Source organism: Vanacampus margaritifer, chromosome 12 (genome assembly GCF_051991255.1).
Source record: "Vanacampus margaritifer isolate UIUO_Vmar chromosome 12, RoL_Vmar_1.0, whole genome shotgun sequence".
Lineage (NCBI taxonomy): Eukaryota > Metazoa > Chordata > Actinopteri > Syngnathiformes > Syngnathidae > Vanacampus > Vanacampus margaritifer.
In genome coordinates, this window is record NC_135443.1 from 17,097,965 (window position 1) to 17,125,240 (window position 27,276).

The following is a 27,276-nucleotide window of genomic DNA, read 5'->3' on the forward strand; positions in this document are numbered from 1 at the left end:
GCTTAGGGCGGGACAAAACCAATAAGCGCGATGGCGGAGTGGGGGGTGGACTAACAAACCTAACAGACGAATGGACGCTGCTAGGGGTGTTAAAAAAAAATTTATTCGGCAATATATCGTGATATTACAGCACACAATTCTCGTATCAATTCATATGCAGCCGAATCGATTTTTAAAGATCAATTTTTGATGGAAATATTCAACAAAATGTCTTAGGGTTAGGTTTCACACTTTAAGCATGGAAGAATGTTATATTAATGGAACATTAAGCCTTAATATTTTTATTTCAATGCTGCACAAACACGAAACAGATTCCAACCTGTTTGTTAAATACAGTGGCTCACAGTTATAAGCCTGAAGTACATTTTCATACAAATCTTTCAGTGTACATGTACAAGTTTACTGATTAGTATTTTCAAAATTCTAGTTAAAAAAAAATCGAAATGATTGACATATCGATTCAAATCAAGATTAATCGGTATCAAATCGAATCGTGATCTATGAATCGTGATACAGATCAAATCGCAAGGTACTAGGCAATTCACACTCCTAGACGCTGCAATTAATTCTGTTCTCGCAGTATTAGTCACTGTTGCCTTGTTGATTTTGAACAGCGAGAGGCGCTTTGTGCATTTTGATCTGGTAAAGATGTTTGGCATTATTTGCGCATGGTCTGAAGATGTTCTAAATTTGTTCGCAGAATACGCACAAATTTAAGTACAATGATATTGATGGATCACATTTCATGTGTATGCACGTTTTGCACACAAATTGGTGCATACGCACGATAGTGAATGAGGTCCATTGTCTCTGTGATCTCTTTGTATGCATCATTCAGTGCAGCTGATTTCTTTAGGAAAATTGATTAGAATTTCTTTCTGCAACAATAAAGTTATCAAGCTCACCTAACCCAAACCAAAAATTAAAATTTGCTCAGTCGTCAATGAATGTCAGTGTCAAGTAGGGGTGTGCCAAGAAATCGATTCTCAAAGGAATCGCGATTCTCATTTTGTACGATTCAGAATCGATTTTAAATGTCCCAAAATTGATTTTATTTAAATTATTTTATACTGTCTTGCCTTTGTCTGTATGTGCCTTTATTTGGAGCGCTGTTCATGTTGTACCCGATTTGGCCACTTAGGGGCAGTGTGGTACCACGCGGTCTGTTACACTGTTAAGTTGTAGCCACATTAGAGAGTAGAAGGAAAAAGTCACGATCAAGTTATTCCAATAAAAGTTTCCTTTTTTTTGCAGTTTTGAGCCGTTCTTTTGAGTGATAAAAGTGCCGCGAGTAGCGCGCTAATTAGCATTAGCGAGTCAGACTGGAGTAGATCATTACAATTCCTTGCACATCTATAGATTGAAGCAAAAATCATTGCCAATCAAATCATTTTTAATAAAAAATCATTCTTAATCGAAAATTGATTCTGAATCGAATAGCAGACCCAAAAATCGGAATCGAATCAAATCGTGAGACATTCAAAGATTCCCACCCCTAGTGTCAAAGCATTAAAAAAAACTGCAATAAAAATAGAGTTCATACCTGTCTTAAAAGAATGATGCACTTGGCCTTTACTAGAGGGACAACTATTTGAAGAAATACAATCCTGCATATTCAGTTTCAGGTTAAATTTCCAAAGATAGATGAGGAGCACAAACTGAAGACGTGCATGCAAGGAAGGATATTGAGCAGCTTTTATGCCAAGTCATAATTATCATAATCAAGCTGCTTCAACTGAGTGATGCTGTCTGAAATGGAAGCACAGAAAAAAACAATTAAACCACAATTTCCTAAGTGGGATTCATCAGGTGTAATGTTAATGAAGAGTGGCACAGAATGCTCCTTACCAAGCAGCCACTGCTCAGACAGGAACCTCTTTCCCACTGGAGTCCTGCCGCTATACCTCCCTATACAGATTCCAGCCTGACGTACAGTTTTGCAGACCGTCCCCCCACACAGCTGGATCAATTCTACCAAACTGGTTGCAGGTGGCTGGGAATGCTGGGACACAAACATGGGTGGCTGGTCTTGGAACAGGTTCTGCCTATAGTGGCTCCCGGAAGACAGATGCCTCTGAAGGCGGCAGATCTAGGAACAGATAGTCATAAAACAACATTTTCAGTCTTATATTTCTCCATCAAGGATGGTCTGCCATTTAATTCCAATCACAAATAAAAACCTACGAGTAGAAAGTTGCAACTGAAAATAACAGTTGCAACTGGATAACAGACAGCAAATTGAGAATTCATTCGAAGAAGTGTTCCTGGGATTAGTGAATGAATCGCTGAGCTGTCGCCACAGGCTTGTTTGGTATCCAGCAGGGGTCACTTACTAAACTGAATGGGACAATCTGCACTATTGCGATTGAATGCCAGGAAACAAGCATTAAAGCTTTTAGCCTTTTGTAAATGTTCACACCAGTTTTATTTTACACCAAGTAATCAGGGATAGACCCGAGGAGTTCAGGGACGGGGGTCAGGTTAACATGAACCCATATTGTGTACTTGCAGGAGAGCAAGTCAACACTTAAAGTGGCTCCTATTGTGTGACTAAACGGGCTTGAAAACGCATTCGGCCTCATAATAGGAAGACATGGAACATAATAAAACCTTGTTACAAAACACACAACACATCACTAGTGTTACCGTTAGAGTAAGAATAACATGTTTTGCGCAGAAACTTGGCACTTGGCGATAGCGTTGTTTGTGCTCAAGACTGACAAGTATTGAAAGCAGAACATTGCTGTCACAAGTTGTGACCAAAGGTCATACTTCAAACACCTGCGAGGTGTTTGAGATTACAGTATTTATTATAACTTTTCAGGATATAAATGGGGGGGGGGGGATTCAAGAGTTACATCTCTTACAAAGGGAAACTGTCTGATTTCAATCTTTCTAATGCTGATGTCCTGTATGATGCGCCTCTTCTACTAGTAAAAAAAAAAAGAATAAATAAAAGCCTGTTTCTGTGAATGTAATGTAATTTTGGCATTTATGAGTGGCACAATGGATTGTCAAACAAACAAACTAATACTCCAAGCGCTTTCGCAATCTTGCCTCATTCATGCGGGCCACGTTGCCATGGAAAATAATTGGTTCATTGACCGTGAATCGAACCTAAAAAGCTTCCAGCTCCAAGCTGACCACTGTACCACCTTTTCCAAATGGACTCTATATACGGCACATTTTTACTACACAGTGCACTGCACGAGAAGCAAGAGCCACCTGTTTGGTGTTCAGTGCATTCACACAAGGTAGTGCACTATGCCAGCAAAATCAAGACTTGAGAGAATCATTGGAAACAAGATTGAAATACGAATAGTCTCCGTTGCAGTGATTTAGACCCCCGTGGCACTCGCTGACGGGAAAAGCCGAAAGTCACAACAACAACAGCACGAACACCTGCAACGTCACTGTTTTGGGGTATGACAACACGCTCTTCCTCTGTTGTAATGTGCCTTAAATATTTAGCATTTCCTTTCACTGTAGAATATTACATCATCTGACTTCCTGCAATTATGTTACGTGCCAATCTATTTGTGAAGCTTACCACTCAAAGAAAGAAATGAGGTCGAGTTGGACTTTGTTGTTTGTAGGGAAAAAGTGAATGTCAAGTGTGAGAGATGAACAAAAATGAGTGACTTTTCAAATAGGGTAATTTAAGGGTGAATCTCCTGAAACAAAAGCATACAGAATGCGATTAAGGTACATTCTTGCCAGACAGGACAAAACATCATCATGTGTTTTTCTTGCACTACGTCCCCCATGGAGACATAAGCGCCCACAGGCAGGCGACTTCACACAAGAAATAACAGCAGTAACAGTGCAACTGAGGTAAAACGTAGATTTTGTTTTTCTGAGGATTCACCTGGTAAAAAGTAAACATGAGTGTGATTCATTTTCAAAAACACAATAAAAGAAAAACATACTTGTTCAAAAAAATTTCTGAAAATATTGTCTTTCATAACATCAGGACATTCAGTAAATATCTGGCATCTGATCTTTAAACAGCTGTATTTTTTTAATCAATTGCACTTTCATTTACATGACCCTGAAACAAAATATAATAATACTCTAATTCACTTTATACTATTCCCTATGTCCGTCTCAGGTCTACCCCGCTTTTCAGCAGGGATAGGCTCCACTACCCACTAATAGGCTCCATTACCCACTACCTTAATGAGGCAAGTGGTATAGAAAATTAAGGAATTAATTATTTCCTATGTGAAAATTTGTTTGGAAATTAAAACAAGTCATCTAGAGTTACAGAGCCGCACAAAAATGTGTTTTAATAAGAAAATATAAACACTATATAATATTGCAGTAGAGAAAAATATACACAGTACTGAAATATTTAAATGGAATGTAGATAACTTAAACAGCTTTTGCCACATGTTTTTTTTTGCTTCAGTTTAATAGACATAGTGCTTCTCCTTCTGTAGTGCGCACCTTGGTCACCTGGGGGCAGTATAACAGCTATATGGAAAGCCTGTGTAGAGAGCAAGCTTCAGCTCCTCAGTAAATTTGCTGAAAAGGTTATAACACAGCGACACCAATGCTATATGTTAGCTGACAGGGGTGGCCAACCCTGGTCCTCGAGAGCCACAATCCAGCCTGTTTTCCATGTTTCTATCCCCTAACACACCTGGTTCATGATCAGGATCGTTATTAGGCTTCTGCAAAGCTGGCTGATTAGCTGATCATTAGATTCAGCTGCGCTGCAGGAGGGAAACGTGGAAAACAGGCTGGATTGTGGCTCTCGAGGACCAGGGTTGGCCACCCCTGCCGGTTAGCACGTCTCTAGCATGGCCCATTCCATTATGTGTTAACATGAAGCTCGCAAACTTTAAGTTGTTTTAAATTACTCCTTGTTTTATGTTTAATTTGACAGTAAACTTTGACTGGAAGTGACAAACCTTTTTTGAAGAAACTCAATGCTGCGTGTTCTGAAATGAGTTGAGTTCACTGCCATCATACAGCGTACGTATCACGTTTTTGGCTTGCAAGTTAAAGCAAAAATAAATAAATAAAATGCCTGAACAACAGCCCATTTTTCAAAATGTCTTAAGTAGGTCACTCATACCTCAAGGAATGATTGAATATCAATGAGTGCACTTCAAAGGGTAAAAATTGAAACACGCAAGGTTTGCATCTTTAATGACAAAAAAAGATTTGTAACTAAATCCAACAAACTTTTTTGGGGGGGCAAAGATTGCAATTCATAAAATACGTTTTGTCATAATCATTTACATTTTAATACATAAAAAAAAAAATGTATGCATATGTACAGGATGCAAAAGTAAGCTGTTGATATAATGTGGGATTTTTCAATCCATCTTTTAAAAAACAAACCAAATAAATCACACACGCACACACAAAAAAAACTTTTGTTTTCTGAAGGACTCGCAAATATTTTTCAATGGACTGTTGGCTGCCACTGAGACTATAACACAGTGCCGGAGGTGGACAGCTGCATCCTGCATAGCTGTTTAACCAGTGGAGAGAAAAACACGTGGGCATTGTGTAGGATATAGTAGAGAATGTGTAGTTTGTGCATCTGCCTCTATGTGTTGTTGGTGTGCATTATAATAGATGCTATGCTTCACTGAGTGGCCACATGGATGTGGGAGTGGTTAAAGTCACAGTGAGCGAATCGGGGGGTGTCGAGGGCAGCTCAAACAAGTGGCTGGAGCCTTGATGAAAAACGCACACATGCAGTCTGGCACCGGGCAAACTGTGGGGATGATCCTCTCACTTCTAATGATTTTTTGTTCCCATTGAATGGTCAAACCAGGATTCTGCAGAGCTTCAAGAGAATTTACAGTTGGATGCCATTGGGAAAAGTAACATTTGAAAGAAAAACTTTTGGAGCCTTACAGCAAACTCTGAAGAGCAAAGTTCATTGAAAATGTTGCACGTTGTCTTGTTCATTTTAAGTGTCTGTCTCAGTATGGGGAGGGGATCTCGGTCGAGTTCGGACAGCACAGTCGGCAAGAGACAATATCAGATCCAAAACGGGCCATGCAGCTACACCTTTCTGCTGCCAGAGCAGGAGAACTGCCAAAGCCCGAGCAGCAGCTACAATTATCCAGTTCAAAAGGACGGGCCGGCAGACAACGACGAGTCGGCTCACAGACTGGAACAGCTTGAGATGGTCATGGAGAACAACACACAGTGGCTACTTAAGGTAAATTCCTGTCTACCCATGATGTCACCTACCATGAGAAATAGACCGTACGACAACGGTTAACGAGACTGAAGCTTTGGTACTTAATAGGATGAAATGAGCATTCTGTGAGCTAAACGATTTCAAATTCTACAACAGAATTTGTAGATAACATGCTTGACAAGTTAAGCAGATTTTCAGCTAAACCTTTTCGGAAATGCACACATCCAGGTCAAACACGGAAAAGAAGAAGGTGTTTCAGCTATTCTATCTATTAATTATCATACCAGTTTTATTAATTGTGATTTTTCAGAAGAATATTCTTAACCAAAGTAACCCGACGGATATTTAGGGTATATAGTAGTCTATCCGCCACACAGCTATTTTTCTTGTGAACCCCAAGTCCTGATGTTATTTGGATCTTGTTCAAATTTGGTTGTGACACTTCTTGAGACCAGTACTTGGATCAAGATGGCACCTGTTCCTTCAGTTTTGATGAAAATGAAACCTGATTACTTTGTTAAAATGGTAAATTAACTGTTTTTATATAGCTTATCATGTGGTGCCCAAAGCGCTTTACAATTTAAGCCTCCCATTCACCCATTCACACACACACACATAAAGTAGTGGTCGGCTGCTGCCATGCAAGGCGCCGCCAGGTCCACTGGGAGCAAATCGGGGTTCAGTGTCTTGCTCAAGGACACTTCGACATGGTCACCAGGGGTGAGGATCGAACCCACAACCTCACAGATGCGAGACGACCACTCTATCACTGAGCCATGGCCGCCCCTTAAACAACTTTTATGGTTCATCGATACTAAATACCAGCCATGAGTTTGGACACATATCTTGTCTTGAGTTGTGTGTCAAAACTCAGTACAAATCTGCATACAGTATTACAAATATTCAGAAAATACTTCGGTTTGATAATTGTAGTAATGTACAATTATCTCCACTTTAGAAACTCTCAAAGAGTATGAGGTACATGATAATGACCTTAGAGCACACAATAATGATCCCAGTATATGTATAACCAACATTCAAAAAGAATGTCTATTGTTTTACGAGAGCAGTACTTATTTGTAAATTACAATGTATTAGAAAAAAAGATCTAAACAACGCTGTGTTGAATGAAAAGGATAACTGAAATTATGACAAGCATTCACGTTTTAAATGTGTTGAATTGAGTTGGAAAGACATTTGACAAAAGGCACAGCAGTTCATTCTTTGAAAAGGTCCCGATGGCTTCCAAAGTGATGAAAAACTCTTAACAGGTGTCAAATTGAAGGGTATGCATGGTCCTTTCAGTTTGCCGAGCCATTCCTTGAGGCATAAAAGAGCAGACCTCCTTTTTTTGCGCTCCCTCTTCAGAGAGTCTTTAATAAAGACAAACAGGCAAGAGCCCTTCCACAGTTTGAGTGCACAAATACATTCTCCTAACAAAATGGAATTATTTTGAACCTGGTAGACCTCAGCAACTCATCAAATAAAAAAATAAGCATTACATATAGGTTTCACCAAACATTTAGCTATACAACTTTAACTATGTCCACAATGTGCCACGATACAATTTAGAGCTAAACCCTGATCAGGCTTTCGTTTTTACTCTGGCATGTGAACTGTAGTTGGGATTAGGTATGCACGATAATATCGGTGGGCGATAATTATCGTCAATTATCGACCAATTTGACATCAAACAGATAAACCAGATAATAAAGAAATTCGCCGATAATAATAGACATGCCACATTGGTCCATCTGTTGTGTTTGTGGCTCAAATTGTGCCCAACTCATCAACTTCATGTCACGTATTTGAGATGTCATAATAAGCGCAACCTTGTGTTGACAGAAGATGCATCATGGCAACATGGCAGTCGCCAGTGTGAGCTTTCTATACTGTGTCTCCCCAAAATGTTACCCTTGCAGTTTTTTGTTGCATTTTTTTTTAAAAATATGACTGTTTTGTTTTGGCAAATTCAAAATGAGTTACTGGTTGTCTTTGAAGCAGAGATATCAATAAAATTCAGCTTCATGGTGCTTTACACAATGTTTTAATGTATTTGTACATGTTTGACTTTATAATAGGACTCAAATTTGTATTCAACTTAATATGACTGAATATGACTTTTTAATCACGATATCAGTGTAACGCCTCTCAAAAAACAAAATTACAAAGAATTCACTTAATTGGCAAGGCCTTTCTCAAATAAATACATTGAAAAGCTACCAAGTAATGGATATATTTCAAATGCAAGTGTTTTAGTGTACGTGTCAATGTGAGGTCAATAAGTAAATGCAGCAAATAATGAGCAAGATTACTTCTAATTATTTTCTTAAAAGTTGCCAGTGCATATGAACAGCTGGGTAAATGTGATGTCACAGGTTTTTTTTTTGTGTGTGACTGAGGAACACAGCCATTTTTACTAGATGACTCCAAGGCTAGCGGAATAAACAACTGATTAGATCATTAGCCGTAAACAAGACATCCTCACAACAAGGCCGCTCATCAACCGTGGATGTGTCACAAAGAACGACCGCTGGGAGATGATGACAAATTAAATACACACTAAGTGAAGCTTCAAGACATTTGTAAAATTGTTTTTCAAATTGCATGTAGATACAAAAAAATATATATTCAGCTAAGGTGAGCTTCCAGCTTTAACACGTCATGGTGTCATGAAGGATGTAACTCCTCACTCAACACTTCCATCCTGTTTACGAGTTGTGTGACCTGATTGGCACTCAGGAACACCATGCAGGAAATAACTTAATGATTGGTCTTGGTCTAAATCTGGAATACCGTAAGGTACATAAGAACATATCGAGTTAAATTTAAAACAATGACCTTTTCCCATCTTGAGGCTAAAGACTATTGTAATAAGCATTTGGTTAAAGTGTTTCATATGGGCATTAAAAGGAAGAGACTGATCATGACAAGACAACATACATTATAGAATTTATTATTTATCATGTTGTTTTATAAATGTATATTTAATAAATTAGTACAGTTGTAGGTTGAAGGACAAGGCTCTGAGACAGGAAGGTAAAGGAAAAGTAGCCAATATGTAAATTGTGTTCGGTTGCTTGGCAGATGCGCCCTCCCGCCTTGAGCACAACTGGGTGCCATTGAGCAAGAGTTCGGTGTTATTTTGTCCTTAGAGATAATGTTACCCCGCATGCTTTTGTTTGGATTGCAGACATTTAGTTCCCCCCAAATAATTACATTTACTACATTTAACTACAACCTCTTTACTTTGTGCCACAGCTACAGAATTACATCCAAGAGAGCATGAAGCAGGATATGGCCCAAATTCAACAGAGTGCGGTGCAAAATCACACTGCAACAATGATCGAAATAGGAACAAACCTGCTCAGTCAAACTGCAGCGCAAACAAGGAAACTGACCAATGTGGAGGCACAGGTGAGACTACTCTGACTGCTTAGAAAGATACGCACACAAATGTTGGATTGTACTGCTTTCACACTAACTAAAATGGCAATTCTACATCTATTCATATAATTACTTTGCATGCTTCAACAAACTAAAATACAGATAAAAGTATATATTGGTTCATAACGTCAATTTTGCATTTCACAACACTAAATACACATATAGATATGTTCAAATGTACGGAAAAACACGAATGGTCGCGTCAGTTTATTATTATTGTCGCTTAACATCACTGACCTTATGTGAGCCAACAGTAGAGCATTTCCTGTTATTAGCACACTTGTATTTCCACAGAAATAGTATATCAGTTTGTCACAATCAGACATCCGTCTGTTCAAACACATCAACAGATCCACCGGAGAAGCACGAGTAGATTCTACGTAAACAAGCTGCTTTTTGCTGAGTTCAGTTTCCCCAAACTGGAAAATTAGAGGCAAGGTGCTCAACCTGAGAATTTAGTTCAACACCGTCTTGGGGGGGAAACATGGATTTTGAAAGTTTCCCAAAGTTAAGGTACATCTGTTCCATTGGAATTTAGTTGCTTTCCTGTCCCATTTTTCCATTTCGCAAATGCCTGTTTGTTCACTCTAGAGGTGCAAAGTAAGCTTGTATTTGAAATAATCCTACAAAACAGGGCACACAAGTCCACACAGTATAGACTAGTTAGAACACACTGAACATGAAACTTGTGAAGTGTTTCTCACTAGACGGGGAGAAAGAGCTTTGCATTAAGAATCCAGTTGGACCGCAGTCACCTTAACTATATTCCAATGCAGCAGCTTCAAACAATATGGTACATTATTTTGCATCATACTTTCTTTTGAGAGACAATTTCCTATTTTTGCAACGAGTATTTTGCCAATGCATCGCTAATAACACATCCTTTCCCCAGTGGCTCGCATTGTTCCTAACGCTCGGGACTAGTGAGTTACTTTGATCTGCACATCACCATTAGCAACAACGTTTTTGTGAGAGTGTCTGTGTTGTGAAAGATGAGGGTCTGCTTAGATCCATACACATTTACACCCCTTTTCTCATCATTAAAAAATGGACTGTGGATTGTTTGAAAAAACAACAAAAAACAGGTTGTTTAAATGACTGATTGTTTCATATCCTCTTGTATTTCTAGGTTATTAATCACACAACTCGACTTGAGCGGCAACTGCTTGAGAATTCTTTGTCGACAAATAAATTGGAAAAACAAGTTATTGTCCAAACAAATGATATAAATAAGCTGAACGACAAAAACAGGTGAGGACATGACGAAATATTTGACATTCGAAAACCAAAGCACGAGACAACACCATCTAGAAACCTAAATTATTTATCACCTCAGCTTGTTGGAGAAGAAAGTAAAAGAGTTGGAGGAGCAGAGGCAGGTGGAGCAGAAGATGCTTCGAGCAGAAAAAGACCAGCTTCAAAACCTAATACAAAGGCAGACGGCCATCATTGGCGAGCTGGAGCAACAGCTGCTCAGGGTGTCATCTAACAACACTGTCCTGCAGCACCAGCAACAGGAGCTTCTGGAGACTGTGAACCACCTAATTCACACCTTCTCCACTGACGCAGCCCGAGGTGGGTCACCAAGAAAAGACTACAAGATTTCTAGAACTTTATTGACAAAAAAAAATGTGACTGCCAGCATGACCAAGTATCGTATCTTAATCACTAAGCAAAAAAACTACTCAAGCCACTAAACAAGGCCAACTACAATCATTCTCGTACCTGAAAACTCTTGGACTGTATATAATCTTAACCCACACATTCATGTAATATATATTTTTCATGGGGCAACACTAAACACTTTGCTACACTGTAGTTAAAGTAGAGCTTGTATAAACAGTGTATATATATCACCCACTCAAAACAATAACAAAACCATTTATGTCTAAACCGCTGGCAACAAAAGTGAGTATGCCCCCAAGTGAAAATAGCCAAATTAGGCTTAAAGTGTCAATATTTCGTGTAGCCACCATGATTTTCAAGCACCACCTTAAGCCTCTTGGAGTTCACTGGAGCTTCTCAGGTTGCCACTAGAATTGGCTTTCCACTCTTCCATGCCATCATCACAGAGCTGGTGGATGTTAGAGACCTTGAGCCCCACAGATGGTCAATAACAGGCTTGGCCAGTCCATCACTAGCTCCCCGGTGTCAGCAGCACTCATGCAGCCCCAGACCATGACACTCCCACCACCGTGCTCTTTTGCACGTATATACCTATTCTCCAAACAACCTCTGGATATGACTTTGAGTATGTGCACTTCTTTGGTTGACCATGGTGAGGCTTATTTTGAGTGGAATCTGTCCTGTTAAATTGCTGTATGGTCTTCGCCATTGTGCTGCAGCTCAGTTTCATGATGTTGGCACTCTTCTTCTAGTTTAGGTCATCTTTATGGTGAGCAACAATTGAGCATCATAGAGTTTTTGGCCACAACACCAAATTTAACAAACTTCCAACTCAATCATAACAGAGACCTATCATGTAACACTAATGAGTAAATGACACCAGGGAGGGAAAACGGCTCATTGGGTTCCTTGAGGGGTGTACTCAGAGTTTTGTTTCCAGTGGTTTAGACATTAATGGCTGTGTGATGAGGAATGTAAATTTACACTTAGTTGGCGAGTGCTATATAAATCTGATGCATTACTATTATTACTACAGTTGGAAATTAACTTTCTGCTAAAGGTGGCGCAAGCATCTCTTCATGGATTTGATACTGATTAATGTTACTTTAACTAAAAAAAAGCATTGTCAAACAAGCAACAAACGACAAATTTACATTGTAGTAAAGTGAAATTTTTTTCAGTGTTGTCCCATATAATGGTATAATACAATATTTAGAAAAATGCGAGGGATATACCGGTACTCACGTTTGTGAGATACTCTACGATCTGCAGTAGGTTATGAATTGATAAAAAGTGACAACGTTACTTTATGGTGCAACGTTGTGAAATAGAAATTTAACAGGTTTGTGCTGTCAAACAAACCAAACTTTTTTTCTACATTGCAGAGACAAAAACTGCCATGATGCAGGATACTCCCTCCACATTCATGGACTGTGCTGCCGTCTTCAAGTCAGGCAGCACAAAGAGTGGGGTCTACACTCTCACTTTACCCAATTCTACAGTGGAGGTAAAGGTGAAGTACATTCTGTTTTATTTCATCTGTGTTGTCAAATGAAAACCCCATATGCAATGTTAAGTCTAACAACAAAGTAAAACAAGACAAGCAGATTAAACCAATATTTTAGTACATCCAGTATTTAAATAGCATGGCACACACATACTGTACTTCTGTATTACTGGGAATCCTCTATTGGTTCTGTTTGTTTTAATAATGAGCTAAGGGTCAAAAACTTTAATGTTGGCTGTTAAAAAGATATGCATGCTCTAGTCTAGTATGCTTTCTCTTTTCATACCTGTCTGCTAGTACAAAGAGTTATTTGTGTTGTGTAAAACTGAAATGCAAAGTTATACTATTTTTTTTAATGTGAGAAGTCATATTTTTGCAAAGGAACACATTTTCTTGTAACCTTGTGCTTAGCAACAAGTTCTCTTGACTTGCTCACTCTTCTTACATAAGTAGCACACATAGCGGCATTGGATTAACTGTTCAAACAGCAGAGAAACTAAAACGTCCGGACAACCCCCATGATGATGTGCATGCTTGAACTAAAACTGTGATCTCCTTAGATACCTGGTACTTTTCAGGGTTTAATACTGGACTTAAACCTTTTAACATTCAATGAAATTGACCGTAAGTGTCTATCTTGAAGTAATATAAGACGATGTCACTGTTCAGTTATTGTATAATAAGACATTTGCAGAAAATGGAAATTGATTTATTTAGAATTTTTGATCACCCGACTTTTGTTTACAGGCTTTCTGTGACATGGAGACAGAGGCAGGTGGCTGGACAATATTACAAAAACGCTTTGATGGCAGTGTTGACTTTCACCGTACGTGGCAAGAGTATAAAAAGGTAAGGAGCGGTGGAGTGGAAATACTCTCCTAGAGAAAAAAAATATTGCCTAGGCTACGGGTTTATTTCCAACTTCTCAAAGTAGTTCCTTTGTTGAAGTTTGATTAAAGTCGCTGCTTATGCGCCTTTGTGCAGGGTTTTGGAGATCCTTCAGGTGAATTTTGGTTAGGAAATGAATTTGTATCAAGGCTGACAAGTCAACATTCCTACAGCCTAAGGATCCAATTGAGTGACTGGGAAGGGAACTCTGCATTCTCCCAGTATGACCAGTTCTCACTTGATAGTGAAGGACAAAACTACAGGTAGGTGGAGTCCACAACATCCAATTGACTACTCTGGGTAATCATTGCAACAAATACTACTTGGCATTTATATGTCGTACATTGTTTACACCCTAGGCAAGTAATAAGGAACAGAACACAGCTTCAGAAATCTGCTAACTTGAACACAAATTGTTTCATTGTGTTATTCAAATCTAATTATATAACAGACTTTATGAAAACAGCCTCAGGTTGTTGAGCACTGACATATATTATACAAAGTACATATTGTTTTTTTAGTTACCCACTTTATTAATTGATTCAGACTGGATATTGCTCCCATTAAAAAAAAAAAAATCTCCTATTAAAAAAAAATCTCTGACATCCACAAGAGAGCACATAGTAAGTGTTTGTTTTATAAGTATTTGACAAGTTACAAATAAGACTCCATTACAGAAGTTTGTTGACGTATTAGCACAACTATACACATTTTAGATGATTAGATGTTTAACATTTGCACTGCCTGACGTTAAAGCCATATTTGGGCCTCAAGTCTATCTAGCTATAAGCAGATTGGTCTATCATATTACATATTTTCATCAATAACTGTAAAACGCTGCATATGCAAGTTTGTAACATTACACAAGTTTGTCTGACTTTTAAACCAAAGAAAGAAATACAACGTTAAAAAAAACATAATTAAATAATCCATATCAATTCCATAAACTTGCATGCCAGTCTGAGTGGGTGTTTGTTATAAGAAGGTATGTCAGTTGTATTTTGAGGAACAAGCGTTATTGACTTCCTTCTTCTACTTCCTTAATTTTTCCTTTTCCACTCTACAGGATACACCTTAAAGGCTACAGTGGAACAGCAGGCAAAATAAGCAGTATCGGTCAGCCAGGAAGTGATTTCAGTACAAAGGATGCAGACAATGACAAATGTGTTTGCAAATGCTCACAACTGACAACAGGGGGTAAGAAACTCTCATAGAATTTGTAATTTGCAATTGCATGGAGCATGAGATAAAATGCAACAATTATAGTGTGCAAGATGTCAGAATTTTAAATTCCCCACTCTCTTAAATGTATCTTGACACTTTCCTAAAATCTTGGAAGGACATTATAAGGACTCCTGTTCCTTCTGGCCAGGCCAAAGAGCACAATTAGACAGAGTTAATCACTGATCAACTCTTGAGGGAATTCAGCAACTACAACCGCTGACATTAAAGAGCCTGGGAACAGAGCTTTTTCTTTCTCCTTTTGTAGCTTAAAGGTCCTCCCTCCAATGCCTTGTAAGTGATTCTGCTGCCAGAATTTTTGCCAGTGTCTCTGCATTAGGGCTGTCAAGTGAGCATAAAAGCAAGAAAACCCTAACCCTGTCCTTTTTCCCATGAGGAGTCTCTCACAGGGGACTCTCTCAGTGCATATCATTCACAACTCAACTGGCAGAGGGAGACACGAAAGAGAACAGTCTGGCAATATGAAGCTGTCCATCATGAAAGACCAAATCTTTATATAAACAAACATAATCCTAAAGTAAATGACAAGTTTTAAAAGCAAGATGGCAGAGTGCAAACAACAGACTACGTGTTCTAGGTCTACCAATACTCACAAGCATCAATAAGGGTCCTTTCAAAGATTTCAAAAGTGAATTTGATTCTAAAGATGCAGTCATAAATAGTGTCTTGTTACTGCATATTTATCATGACTGTCATAAACTGGCATTAAAGTTTTCAGCTTTTAAGTTTCTTAATGTGATGCTGTCACTAAGGATTTTCATCCAAGTATTAAAAATGTGATTACTTTTTTTTTTTTAATAAGTAGGATTATGTCACTTTGTCCAAATACTTTTGAGCACCTGAAAATTGAGGGGCACAGGAAAATTATGTTCTAATTACCCAATGCCCTATTTTTGTGTGTGTGTATTTTTTCAAGTTAAAGCAAACAGTCTACACGTCAATGCCCAAATACTTCTAGACCTAATATGAGAAACCCTTTCCTCTTTATAATCAGAATCATCACTGAATGTACGCTACATTTGTTCTGTATTTCTGTTTTAGGTTGGTGGTTTGATGCTTGTGGCCCATCCAATCTAAATGGCATGTATTACCAGCGAGGCCAAAACTCCAATCGCTTCAATGGTATTAAATGGTACTACTGGAAGGGCTCAGGATATTCACTGAAGGCCACATCAATGATGATTAGGCCAGCAGACTTCTAAGTTTAACCATTTGAATGGGCACTGAACAAGATGGAGCCCAAAGCAACTCACGACATTCCTGAAAGGACTAACAGGGAAAAGTACTAATTGGTTTTATTAACTATTTTAGTGACCTGAACCAAAAACGGTCGAACTAAGGCATGCTGCAAACCGAGACGGGGCCAAACTCGTCAGAACTGTTGCAGTGTGTGGGGTTCTGCAACTAGACCATCGGCCAGTAGTTTTGCTGCCAATCGAAATTGTCACAACGTTGCAGACAGCGGCATGGTGGCTATGTCTCCTTTATTTCTCTCCCACTTCCTTTCTTTGTATGAATATAAAATAGCTTATAATATAGCTACAGTGGCCAGTTTTGCAATTTGTTCGCGACTGCTCAGTTCAGTCGTGTTTGGCCACATCTCTGAAAATGAATGAAAATGGGCTGCATTAACAACTTTAGCGATCAGAAATTACACTGTAATTTAAAGTGTGGTAAAAGTGTACAGTTGCTTAATAATAGTGTTCAATGTTTCAACCAAGGTTGCCAATGACACTTTTTCCAGAAACAGAGGCTGCGGTGAACATGAACATTGGGTGAAAAACAATTGGCTCTTTATATTTATAATGAATTGCTCTACAGTGTCCTCTGTTGTAGAGCTAACTACAAATGACACAGAGAATCTCAGTTAAGATAACATTTCTTGTGGTGTAATTATTCACTACAGTACATTTTTTGTTTTATTTATGTGTGAAATTATTTGAGGATTTATTTTTTTTGGGTCCGTTGCATCATCACATCACCTGAATGTGATTTGCTAGACAACTAGAATTTATATTGCACATAACAGGGATGTGATTTGACCAAAGTGAAATTATCTGAAAATTTAGCCGGGGGTCTGGGGGCCAATGTATTCTATCCCATATAAAATGGCAGTTTTAGTCAACTCAAAATCAGTCACATTCAAAAACATTGGACTGCCTTTGCTTTTAAAAACTATCACTGAGAATATCATATCTAACTAATGTGATTACTAAGTTAACACATAAATAATGTTGAAGAGTTCAAATTTCATGAACAAATAATTGTATCATGACCAAATGAAAAGTAACTCATATTAGAGCATACCACAAATGTCTTTGTTATAGCAGAAGATGTTATCTGTCGGAGTCATGTGCATACACAATGAACTACTACTACTACTAAAAAAATCGGAATTAGCGGAAAAATCACATCCCTGACATAAGGAGTGCTTTTGGACAAATACATCTTTATTTATGGAATGGTTTATTTGAATAAAACTCTCAAAACAGAGTTTCTGTGATAATGTACATGTTCAAAGATTAGTTTGTGTATAATGATGTTTATAGGTCATTTATCACCTTTGGTATTTCAAATGTTTGGCGTGGGTGTACATCGTGGACATATACAATAGTTATCACAGTATAAATGTGAACTACTGTTTAGTGGGGGTGCATACCTTAGCAGGCGGGAGCAATGAGTTGCAAACATTGTAGACAAAACTATGCTACTGAAAATAGATTTCTTGAAACACCACCACACTGTACAAACGGATTAAAAAGAAGACATGTATGTGGTTCTGCGAACAACACAAATGTACAATGCGCTGCGACAGAAATGTGCTGACATTTGTCTATGTCAAGAGGCTGTCGTTGCTCACTGTGGCAGGAGGGGACAGTGACTCATGAGTTCAGGAAGAGGCAACATCCACATTTCTCACAGGATACACAGGAAAAACAAGCTGACTGAAAATGGATGGCTGGCAATAAAAACTAACAGGCGTCCAACTGACTTCCTCCGTCTTGCATTCATGAGCAATTATTGGATTGAGCGTCAGCGTGGGAGCATCACAAATATTTAGTTTTGTGAACATGATTAATAACAGCAGGTGCTGTACAATGCAAAATAATTCACAACTGTATTTGTCAGACAGGAAAGAAAATCAATGTTTCATTTAAAGTTCAAGTTAAATAGAAGTTATGATCAGAAAAGCCTCAAGCTATAATAACAGAAAATGTGAATTGACAGAACCAGCAGAACCAAATGCATAGCTATTTTTCATTGTTAATATTTGTACTTGTCCATTTAACCAGTTATATGCTTTTTATACCTGGGGCCATTAATTAATTCACAAACAGTAAGTATTGTATGTGCAACAGGCTAAATATTGTATTATAAGTCTATGAATTTCTGAATTCTATCTGAATGTTTTTTATAACTCATTTTTATGTTCTGTAATTTTAATTTTGTGTTTAGAGTTCATATTGTCCCCAGAGGGTGCTTATTTATGTGGAGGATGAATAAAAAATTGAATTAAATTCTAAAGTGCAAGTCATATATAATTTAGTACTGTGTATAAGCTGTGACGCGGATACTCGTCGTCCTCATACGTTGGCAAAATCATTGGTACACATTCATCAAAGACAGACTGAAACTGAAAAAGGTATAATAAGTTTAACAAATACAAATTTACAAGTCCTTTTCACAAGCTACTATTGGAGGAGATGACAATGATTAGGCCTCTCTGATCCTCTAACATCTTACTGTAGTTTTCAGTATTTTATCTTGACCTGCGACATTTTCATTTTCGTGCTGGCGTACCGGAAATGACCCGTTTTACCAAGCAATGGGTGGAGCGCAGCCCCTGGACTTACATTTTTAAAGCAAACTAAACATATTTTGCATTTTTAAGGCAGAAAATAATCATACAATAACACCATAGTTAAAAATAATAATAATAATTTCAGTGACTGTTGCCTTGTTCTTTATCAGATGGACCAGTATCAACAATTTTCCCAACACAGGTATGTTTGTTACTATTGAGTAAACAGCTGGCACTTAGCAGCCAGGACTGGAATGCTCAAACCAAACTGGTATTGCTACGCACCTGTGCTGCCGGAAACTGCTCTGAAAGTTCATATGGTTCCTCCGAAATCCATTGCCTTAGCTCCAAACACCACATAATCTATTCAGGAACATTGAAAATGCATTTTAAAACAATCATGCTTGTGATCTGAACATAATGATGTGATTGGTGCACTGACAAGCAGTATACCCACCCATTCAAATGAGAGGATCCAGCAGCCACGAGCAATGCCCAACAAAACATTCACAGTCCGCTTGGGTTCTCCAGAAACCACATGAGTTGTACTCTCGCAAACCTGATCAGCGATAGAAAAGCCACCCAGTGCCTTCACGACCTGAATGACTGTGTTCTGTTTTCTAGGAGAGATGCAAAATGATAAGAGTAGGACAGATACACTCATTTGTGCACATTGCTTTAAATGACTATTGACATTTGTCTTGAGCATGTTTGAATATATTCTCAAGTGCTACTTACTCAGTGGGCATAGCTGTCATGACCATTGTTCGCACAGACTGCAAAAGAAGAGGAATAAACATCATGTTTTTCTATTTCCACAGCAGGCATCTCACCACTGCACTACAAATGTATGAGTGAGACATTTTACACTTCATGTTCAATAAACACATATTGTATGTGTGACTGTATGCCAGCATAAACCAGATAGAAGTGTTAATAAATGTGTGGGGCGAAAAAAAAAAATCAAAGTAGTAAAGTTGGCAGGAGAATCCATCATCATCATCAGCGCTTTAAATATTTGCTGTGGGTTGCATTAGTTTGCACTTTGCACTGACACAAGGATCATTCTCTAACAAGGCCAGACTGAACATTATAATAACTTTGTCACATACAATTGAGCACAGTGGACAAAAAGGCATCAAATATCATTATAAGCACTGAAGCTGAAGTGTGAACTTGTCACCCGAGGGCCTGACAATTTGGTCTCTTCACGTCATACAATAATCAAAAGCAGTTACAAACAGTTCTCTGATATCTGTTCCCGCAGCTGGAAGGGCCGAGAGCAGCCTGCCAATCAAAGCATGGTATCGACCCTCCTCTGTTGACCTCGCCCTTGCTCCAACATCCCAATAATGCTGATAAGAAGCTGGGGAGAATTAATCACCAACACACCACAATTGCTCCTCCACTGTTGCCTAGTACTGTGATGTGTGCTGCCGATCCACAACAGGGACATTAATAATGGTTCATTCTAAGCCCTTTCAAACTAACGATCCCACAAAGGCATCCCTGGCTGATCTCATTCATAGGAAGAGAAGAGTGTCTCAAATAATGAGCTCACAGAAAAGTGCCCATCAGCACAATTCAAGGAATTTCCTCAGTGAATGACAAGGTCATATTGGCGTCTTGAAAATGATGCTATTCAAGTAAATCAAAGAGAGACGTGGAAGCTGTTCTGTGAAAAAGCCATCAAATGGCTTTGTGGCACAAGCTGTCAATGGCAGCAAGACGGCCATCTATCCATCAATTTTCTGCACTGCTAATCCCATAACAACATGAAATCACGCTTGAAAAATATAGAGGGGAAAAGTTACATTACCGAGTTTGAGAACATCGACACCCCCTGGCCGCGTATACAGTACAAGCAGATCATTTTGAGAGGGAGAAAGAGCTGGATGATACATTTGACCTCTAAAGAACCCCTGTGTTATGTGCTGTTACAGCACAAACTTTACAGAGTAGACATAAAAGCTTCCTAGTTGTGATCAGATTACATTTTAAACATTTAATATTTTGTCCCTTGGATCCCTAGGATGTAATGTTTTTTGTTTTTTTCAGCTGTAACATGTTGAGGTTTACGGCATAAAGAAAACAAAGCCCAGGTGCATTTCACAAACGAGGAAGTTATATTCAATCATCACAAAAGTAAAACACAGGAAGACCCACAGGCCACAAACCAGACAGACAGAAGCCCCTTGGTGAGATGCAGCCGTAACGAGGAAATACTCTACCTAAACATGGCTGGTGTGCATCCTAAGCTACTTGTATCAAGGAATACAATGGATGACATGATTGCGTCATACTTTCGGGCTGCAAGATAAATACATTTCAACAAGTGACCCTCACAAGTCCAATAAAAAATTGGGAACCATGCCGATTTTAACATCATTATGTGAATCAGGCAGAAATTGGAGCATTAAACTCTGCTTTGCTCTATTTTCTTGGAAATGTGAAGAATTGTGAGTATCTGCTTTAAAAAGACAATTCAGTTATTACCTTTGCTTTGCTTATTTTCTGAACATAAGAGCACTGGCGCTCGTTGGGCTTCTCCTGGTTTTCTGTTGAATCTGATGAAGCTGTACTTTCACTTGCAATGCCTACGTCGATAACAAAGCAAAAAAATAAATAAATACAATCCAGCCAGACATTGTGGCTGTTGTCTTGACAACACTACTGCATAAAAGAGCAACCACACTTCAAAACAATAGGTTACATTTATATACAATGTTCTTTATAAAAAATTCTTAACCGGTCACCGTATCATAGTGGATCAGCCACATTAAAAGACAACATACAATATTACTCATGGGGTAACTGATTTTGGGAGATATTTTGACATTTAAAGTCACATTAACAGTGAAAGTGGCTTGTAGTGAAAAATATTAGATATTGTTACAATAACTTTTGACAATTTAACAAAAAAGCAACTTAATGCTTGTGAGATAAGCACCCAAAACTTTAGGGAAAAGACATGGGCATACTTAAAATCGATTAAATTATGAATTCAAAGGGACCCAGGGATTTTAAAACGTCAATATGTTTAATGAGAATGTTAGTTCATTATGTTGAAGATATTTGTTGTTAGTCATGCACAATATAATGTTTTCAAGGTTTTAAGGAAATTTCTATGGCAAGGTCACACTTGATACTCACTTTGAAAAGTGTGAGATAATTGACCAGAGTTCTTTTCCAGCTCCAAGGTTGTCGTCTTTGTTAGCTTTGCTGGATGAACAGAGACGGATGTTTTGTGACGCTTTGATAAAACTTCACTGGCGCCAACGAATGCTAAAGTGCTTTGCCCTCTGTGTTTAGCAGCCCGTGTTCCGGTACCATTTGGATGATCAAAAGCAGGCACATTTTCTTTGACGTTATTTTGTGCACAGACATTTACAACAGACTGCGAACTGCAAATGTGTTCGCCATTCTCGACTTTCCTCTTCTTGGAGCTGTTACTTTCGGTAGTAGCACTTTCACATCTCTTTTGTTTTCCTTTCTTTGGGACATAGTCCAACTCAGAGTCGATGTCAAGATCTGTCAGATCAGGCAGAACGGGTAAGAGAGGTCTCTTTGGTTTCTTGTGATGATTGGCTGAAGAGAAGAAGTCGTCAAACACATCATCTTCTCCATCAGGGGAACTGGAAGCAACATTGCAAGATTCGCTGGATAAACTAAGAGAATGTGTGTGCACAGAGAGAGAGCGCCTGCCTTGTGTTTGTTTGCTGTGTAGTTCTGACTGGTTATTACGTCGCGTGGCACGCAACATGTGAATCTTATTGTTCTTTATCTTTGCCCGGTGAAAATTTGTTGGCCTTCCCTTATCAGACTTTTCAATTGGCTGTTCCAGCATTTTATCAAGAGAACTGCAGGAATGCACCTGTGACCTCCGCTTTCTTTTGCTAGCATCCTCCGCTAGACTTTGTGATACATCCACAGATTTAGGTTTCTCTTTTAGCAATTTTGTTAGTGAAGCCATCCTCTTCCCTTCTTCCTCATGTATTGTAAATTCAGGAAATTTCAAAGGACTAATGGACGGGTGTTTTAAAACGTCACGGCAGGGTGAGAGCCAAGGCTTTTCCAAATCTTTGCTGAAGGGTTTGTCAAGTTTGTTCTGCTCAGCAGCGTTGCTCTCTTCACAATTTTGTTCTTTGTCAGGGGCGTGACCAAGATTAGCAACAGATGCACTGGAGTCCTCATCAGAATTTTCATCTATAGGAAGGGAAAAATTAAAGCTCAAATGTTGCAAGTTTAATTTAAAGTATATACAAGTGAAATATGGCTGTAGACATCTTTCAGCACTTCACACACTAGCAGATTGTATGCCACCCACCTACTGAGACATTGTGAAAAAGCAAATATTACACAACATGATGTTTAATTCAGCCAATATGAATTATTTCTTAGAAGCTGTCAGAAAAAATAAGGATGCAACAGAAATAAATAGTGCACGTGACAAGATACTAAATCAATGTATTTGAAGAATCAAATTTTTTTCTCAGTTGGCTTATGGCTCAGTTGACTTAAAATGGCAAAGACATTTGTGAGGCTGAAAAATCAAAGTGGATGATAGTGATTTTTTTTCACAATAGATTAAATGTTATGATATGATCAGTTCACATATGTGCCATGATTTACCTGTAGACGAGATATTTTCATGGTTCTCTTTCATGGCTTTCAACCGCTCTGCCATATATTCTACCCTTTTACATACCGGGCTGTACACAGTGTCACTTTCTTCATTAAAAAAAAGAGACGAATAATCTGTGACTGTGGAGGAGAAACATTTGTAAGATAAAGTAAATCAGCTAGCAGAAGTGTCAAAATGTCAAAAAAGCTGATGGTTATAATTTTTTTACCCGTTGTTTGCTTAGGAGCGATGTCTTTCATGAGCTTCTCTAACTTCTTCTTCATGCGTTTGTCATTTTCTGGTGTCCTCACTGGATGGTCTCTGGGCAGCATGCAACGATGCTTCACCATTCAAACAAACATGATATATCAACACAAATTCAACACTTGGCTTGTTGGTCTAACTGATGCAGAAATGTTATACTTGACATGAAGTGTAATAATCAAAAACAGTACTTGTGTATTAGACTAGTGACGATGCTCCCCAAAATCTGAGATGTCACCACTGGGGGCAGAGCAAAACCTAACAATGTTTTTCCTCATCTCTAAGGTCTACCATGTATGAAATTTATTATTTGGTTACAATATTTTACTACATAGTCCAAATGCTGTTTAATTGCTACATATGGTAGTTCAGATTAACAACACAAACTCTGACAGTTTTGAAACTTGCATGCTACTATATTTATGAATTTGTTCTCAGTGGATTCAGCACAATCCCATCCTTCCAATAGCCCGTCATACATGTTTATATGGCAATAACCGGCCAAGTAACTACAAGTAAAAGAGGACATTTTGCAAAGATAGCAATTGTTTTTATGTAGAAGGAGAACATTCTGCATACCTGATTTTTTTGTAGACTTGTTTGAGGCAACAGTTCTCTGTATTTTAAACACATCGAGTTATTCTAAAAGGTTAAACAATTATTTGACCACATTTACATGCATAGCATACTTGTAGTACTTTGTAGTTTCAAAGCTGTCAGAGTTTACCCATGTACCTGGATTTTTTTCCTTTTTTAGACTTGATATACAACAATATGTATCTATTTAACAACATGTACCGTAAATTATTTGAATGCAAAAATCACTTTCATATGTGAGAGACCTGACAGATGAGGAAAAACATTATTAGTATGAGTTCTACCACCGACAGGGGAATCTCATAAATAAAAGCTTATACTTGTATAAAATGATTCAAATGGGAGTGGAAATATATAAAAATAATAGAATAGGATTTGAAAATCAGATTTTGTCAACACAGATCGAGAGAAAATGATTTGTGCCAGCCATCAGTTGACAATTGTACAAACATATGATTGCACATGAAATGGCTTTACAATGACAGAAACAAGCTATTAAAGTATGTTCACTTACTTTCCTGTTCTTATACACCGGATTGTCATCATTTACGGCAGGATACAACGCTTCGTCGACCAGAAAGCCGTCATCATGACATCTGAACATCATTTCAGCAACATTATGTCTCCAAACAATACAATCAATGTATACATTAAAGAAACTGCACCAGTTTAGTGCCCAAAAAGTACATACCTTCCTATCCACAGAACAGAGACGAGCTTCACATGATTCTTTTTGGCTTTCTCCCATATGGCAGAACGGCCATTGAAAAAGACCACATGCGTGACGTTTTTATTGAATTTTTTTGAAACCTGTAATGAGTGAGGCCTTATTGATCACTTGATCGCTGTTTGTACATTTTACAACACAACTGACAACATTCTGAGAGACAAAACATTCACATTAGTCGTGGCCTCTTATTTGTATGTATTTCAAAATTTCTTCTACAGTGTATATGACATTGAAATTGAAGACTTTCGTTCCATGGTCAACTGTCAGCAGCATATTACGAACTGCACTCATTTTAAGTAACATTTTGACATTCAAGTGTAAAATTAAATGTAATTGCTGCTAAAAATTTATTGGCAAATGATAACAGGAGTGGTGTACTTTGTATATTTCACTTCAAAAATGTGTCCCTTAATTTTAATAATTTACAACATAAATGGGTCACTGCACGAAAGTATTAGGACAGCTGTAGTCTTTATATGAGGACGCGCAAAGACAATCCCTTAATGTTGCCTTATGAGGCAGTCAATCTTTTGTTGCAGAAAAATACCCAAAAAGCCAAAGAAAATTTCCCAGACTTAAAATCACTTGATGCTTTCTGATCTGAGCTCTTGCGACTGTGACGTTTCAAACTGTAAGACTTTTAGGGTGGATTTTTCCTAAGAAGTTTGGTTGAATTCTCATTGTAGCCACTTCAGGGGCATTTCTTCCATTTCATAAGTTGCACTGTAGTTCGACAGTTACGAATGTAGCGGTAACTACAGTTCTTTCTTTGAGTCCTGAACGACCGCCGGGTGGCGGTGCTGAAAAAGCACAGAAAATCTCCTGTGCATCAAAACAATTTTCTTTTGCTTTTTCTGTTTTAATCTCAAATTTCCAGCAACGGCATTTCCTAAACAGATGGAATCTCACTACAAAGACAAAATGTGTCGCTTGTTTGGAACACGTAAACTATGAATTTTGTCAGTACAAACTGAGATTATAGAGGTTTTCTGCAAGCAGAATCTATTGAAAGAAAATCAATGACAGATGTGGATTGATAATGACCGTATCCAGTGTTTCCCACACCATGTTAATACTTGGGCGGGCCACCCAAGTAAATTGGCCACCACCCAAGTAGATTTCAAGAAAATTTTATAAAAATGTATCCCAAAAAAAAGTGTCGCCGACAGACATACCGCATATAACATTAGTTTGCCGTGACTCACTTGTGGACCATGAGGTTAGAGGAGACGCAAGTAGCAGGACTGAGAACACCCGCAAGACCCCCCTCAAATCTGTGGGAAACACTGGTATGAGAAATTAGGATATGCAGTGAAATACAAATTATATTGACCAAGAATCCGCTCATCTCTCTCTCTTTCCCTCCTTCCCTCCCTCCTTCTCTCAGCAACTTCAAGTGAATCTCACATTACCTTAGCGCCCATTTCTTGTAGCTGCAGAATGAAAGTTTTTGAATAGTTGGCTCTCTTGTCAGAATCCCAAACATCCACATAGGCAACAACATCTGGAAAATGCATTTTAAGACATTAGCTGCAGCGCAGTGCAATTTTTTTTTTTTGGGGGGGGTCCAAGGTAGGGCTGAGGATGCATTACCTTTAAGAACTTTACTGCTGTTGCTTGTAGTCATTACTGGCACCATCAGCTCCAGATTCCCGTTGACAAAACCAACTGAACAGCAAGAAGACTTTTTGTTTTTACTACAATCATGGTTGGGGTTGTAAAAATAATTGTAATCAAGGAGGTTGTTCATTCACAGATACTTTGCTTCTTGATGTCACGATGTGAGATTTAATAAGAGTAGAAAAGGGACACCGACGACAATCAAGAAGAGAAACAATAACAATAATCAACAATAATCTTAACCTTAGAGATATTTCTGGTTCAACGCGTAATCGTCATAAATGGCATATTAATGGACTTGGCTAACAATGACTATTCTTAGCACGGGCTAACTCTTCAGCTAACGAGTTCCGCACTATCCTGACACGGGTGTTTAAATTGTATTAAGTATCGGCATCACATCATAAATGCTTTTATCCCTTAAACGCGTGTGGTGTACTTACTTTCAGTGGCAATGCGCTTTAAATCGCCCACTCTTGACAAAGTATGCGGTGTGAATTCGCGCCCGCAGTTTGTGTTTGCGGGGCAATGCATTGTGGGATTTGGAATTGCAATCTGCTGATTGGGTGAGAGTTGGTGACGTCACTTCGATAAAGTAGTTAACCTTGCTATCTTTGACTGACTCTACAATTGAGAGGATTTGCTTGTACTGCAATAACGGCAAGAACAACAATCTTATTCGATCTTTGTTGAAAAGGGAAGTTGTGACGGTTCCATAAGGGATGTCATACTGGAATAAATATGTGGAACACATAGACTG

The 27,276-nt window shown here is 38.4% G+C and overlaps 2 protein-coding genes across 4 annotated transcripts; one reads left to right on the top strand and one right to left on the bottom strand.

The window, feature by feature from the left end:
- Window positions 1-1,548: 1,548 nt before the first annotated feature.
- mcph1 (microcephalin 1) lies at window positions 1,549-27,043 on the bottom strand. 2 transcript variants are annotated; one of them, XM_077582556.1, is made up of 14 exons: window positions 26,960-27,043; window positions 26,490-26,564; window positions 26,309-26,400; window positions 24,858-24,976; window positions 24,681-24,762; window positions 23,535-23,646; window positions 23,314-23,445; window positions 21,835-22,887; window positions 21,178-21,278; window positions 19,420-19,457; window positions 19,139-19,301; window positions 18,967-19,044; window positions 1,849-2,089; window positions 1,549-1,749 (listed from the first exon to the last, which is right to left on the bottom strand). In XM_077582556.1, the coding sequence occupies exons 2-14, from the start codon at window positions 26,533-26,535 to the stop codon at window positions 1,697-1,699; spliced, it is 2,310 nt and encodes a 769-aa protein (XP_077438682.1). In that variant the 5' UTR covers window positions 26,536-26,564; window positions 26,960-27,043; the 3' UTR covers window positions 1,549-1,696. The 2 variants fall into 2 exon arrangements, with proteins under 2 accessions (XP_077438682.1, XP_077438683.1); XM_077582557.1 differs by lacking the exon at window positions 26,960-27,043 and adding an exon at window positions 26,102-26,170 and having other exon boundaries at window positions 26,490-26,540.
- angpt2a (angiopoietin 2a) lies at window positions 5,516-18,382 on the top strand. Of its 2 annotated transcripts, none has more exons than XM_077582558.1 (9): window positions 5,516-6,187; window positions 9,431-9,586; window positions 10,746-10,867; window positions 10,953-11,191; window positions 12,628-12,755; window positions 13,497-13,598; window positions 13,734-13,900; window positions 14,704-14,834; window positions 15,921-18,382. In XM_077582558.1, exons 1-9 carry the CDS (start codon window positions 5,909-5,911, stop codon window positions 16,079-16,081), a joined length of 1,485 nt encoding a protein of 494 aa, XP_077438684.1. In that variant the 5' UTR covers window positions 5,516-5,908; the 3' UTR covers window positions 16,082-18,382. The 2 variants fall into 2 exon arrangements, with proteins under 2 accessions (XP_077438684.1, XP_077438686.1); XM_077582560.1 differs by having other exon boundaries at window positions 12,628-12,749.
- Window positions 27,044-27,276: the final 233 nt, after the last annotated feature.

Bases quoted from the DNA above. Each gene is read 5' to 3' on its own strand.
- angpt2a (XM_077582558.1), top strand. From the start codon at position 5,909: ATGTTGCACGTTGTCTTGTTCATTTTAAGTGTCTGTCTCAGTATGGGG. The intron at 10,868-10,952 runs GTGAGGACATGA...TTATCACCTCAG, and splicing joins AAGCTGAACGACAAAAACAG to CTTGTTGGAGAAGAAAGTAA. The intron at 13,901-14,703 runs GTAGGTGGAGTC...TCCACTCTACAG, and splicing joins AGTGAAGGACAAAACTACAG to GATACACCTTAAAGGCTACA.
- mcph1 (XM_077582556.1), bottom strand. From the start codon at position 26,535: ATGGTGCCAGTAATGACTACAAGCAACAGCAGTAAAGTTCTTAAAG. The intron at 23,446-23,534 runs GTAAAAAAATTA...TCTCCTCCACAG, and splicing joins CGCTCCTAAGCAAACAACGG to TCACAGATTATTCGTCTCTT. The intron at 2,090-18,966 runs GTGCGTAGCAAT...ATCTGTTCCTAG, and splicing joins AGCAGTTTCCGGCAGCACAG to ATCTGCCGCCTTCAGAGGCA.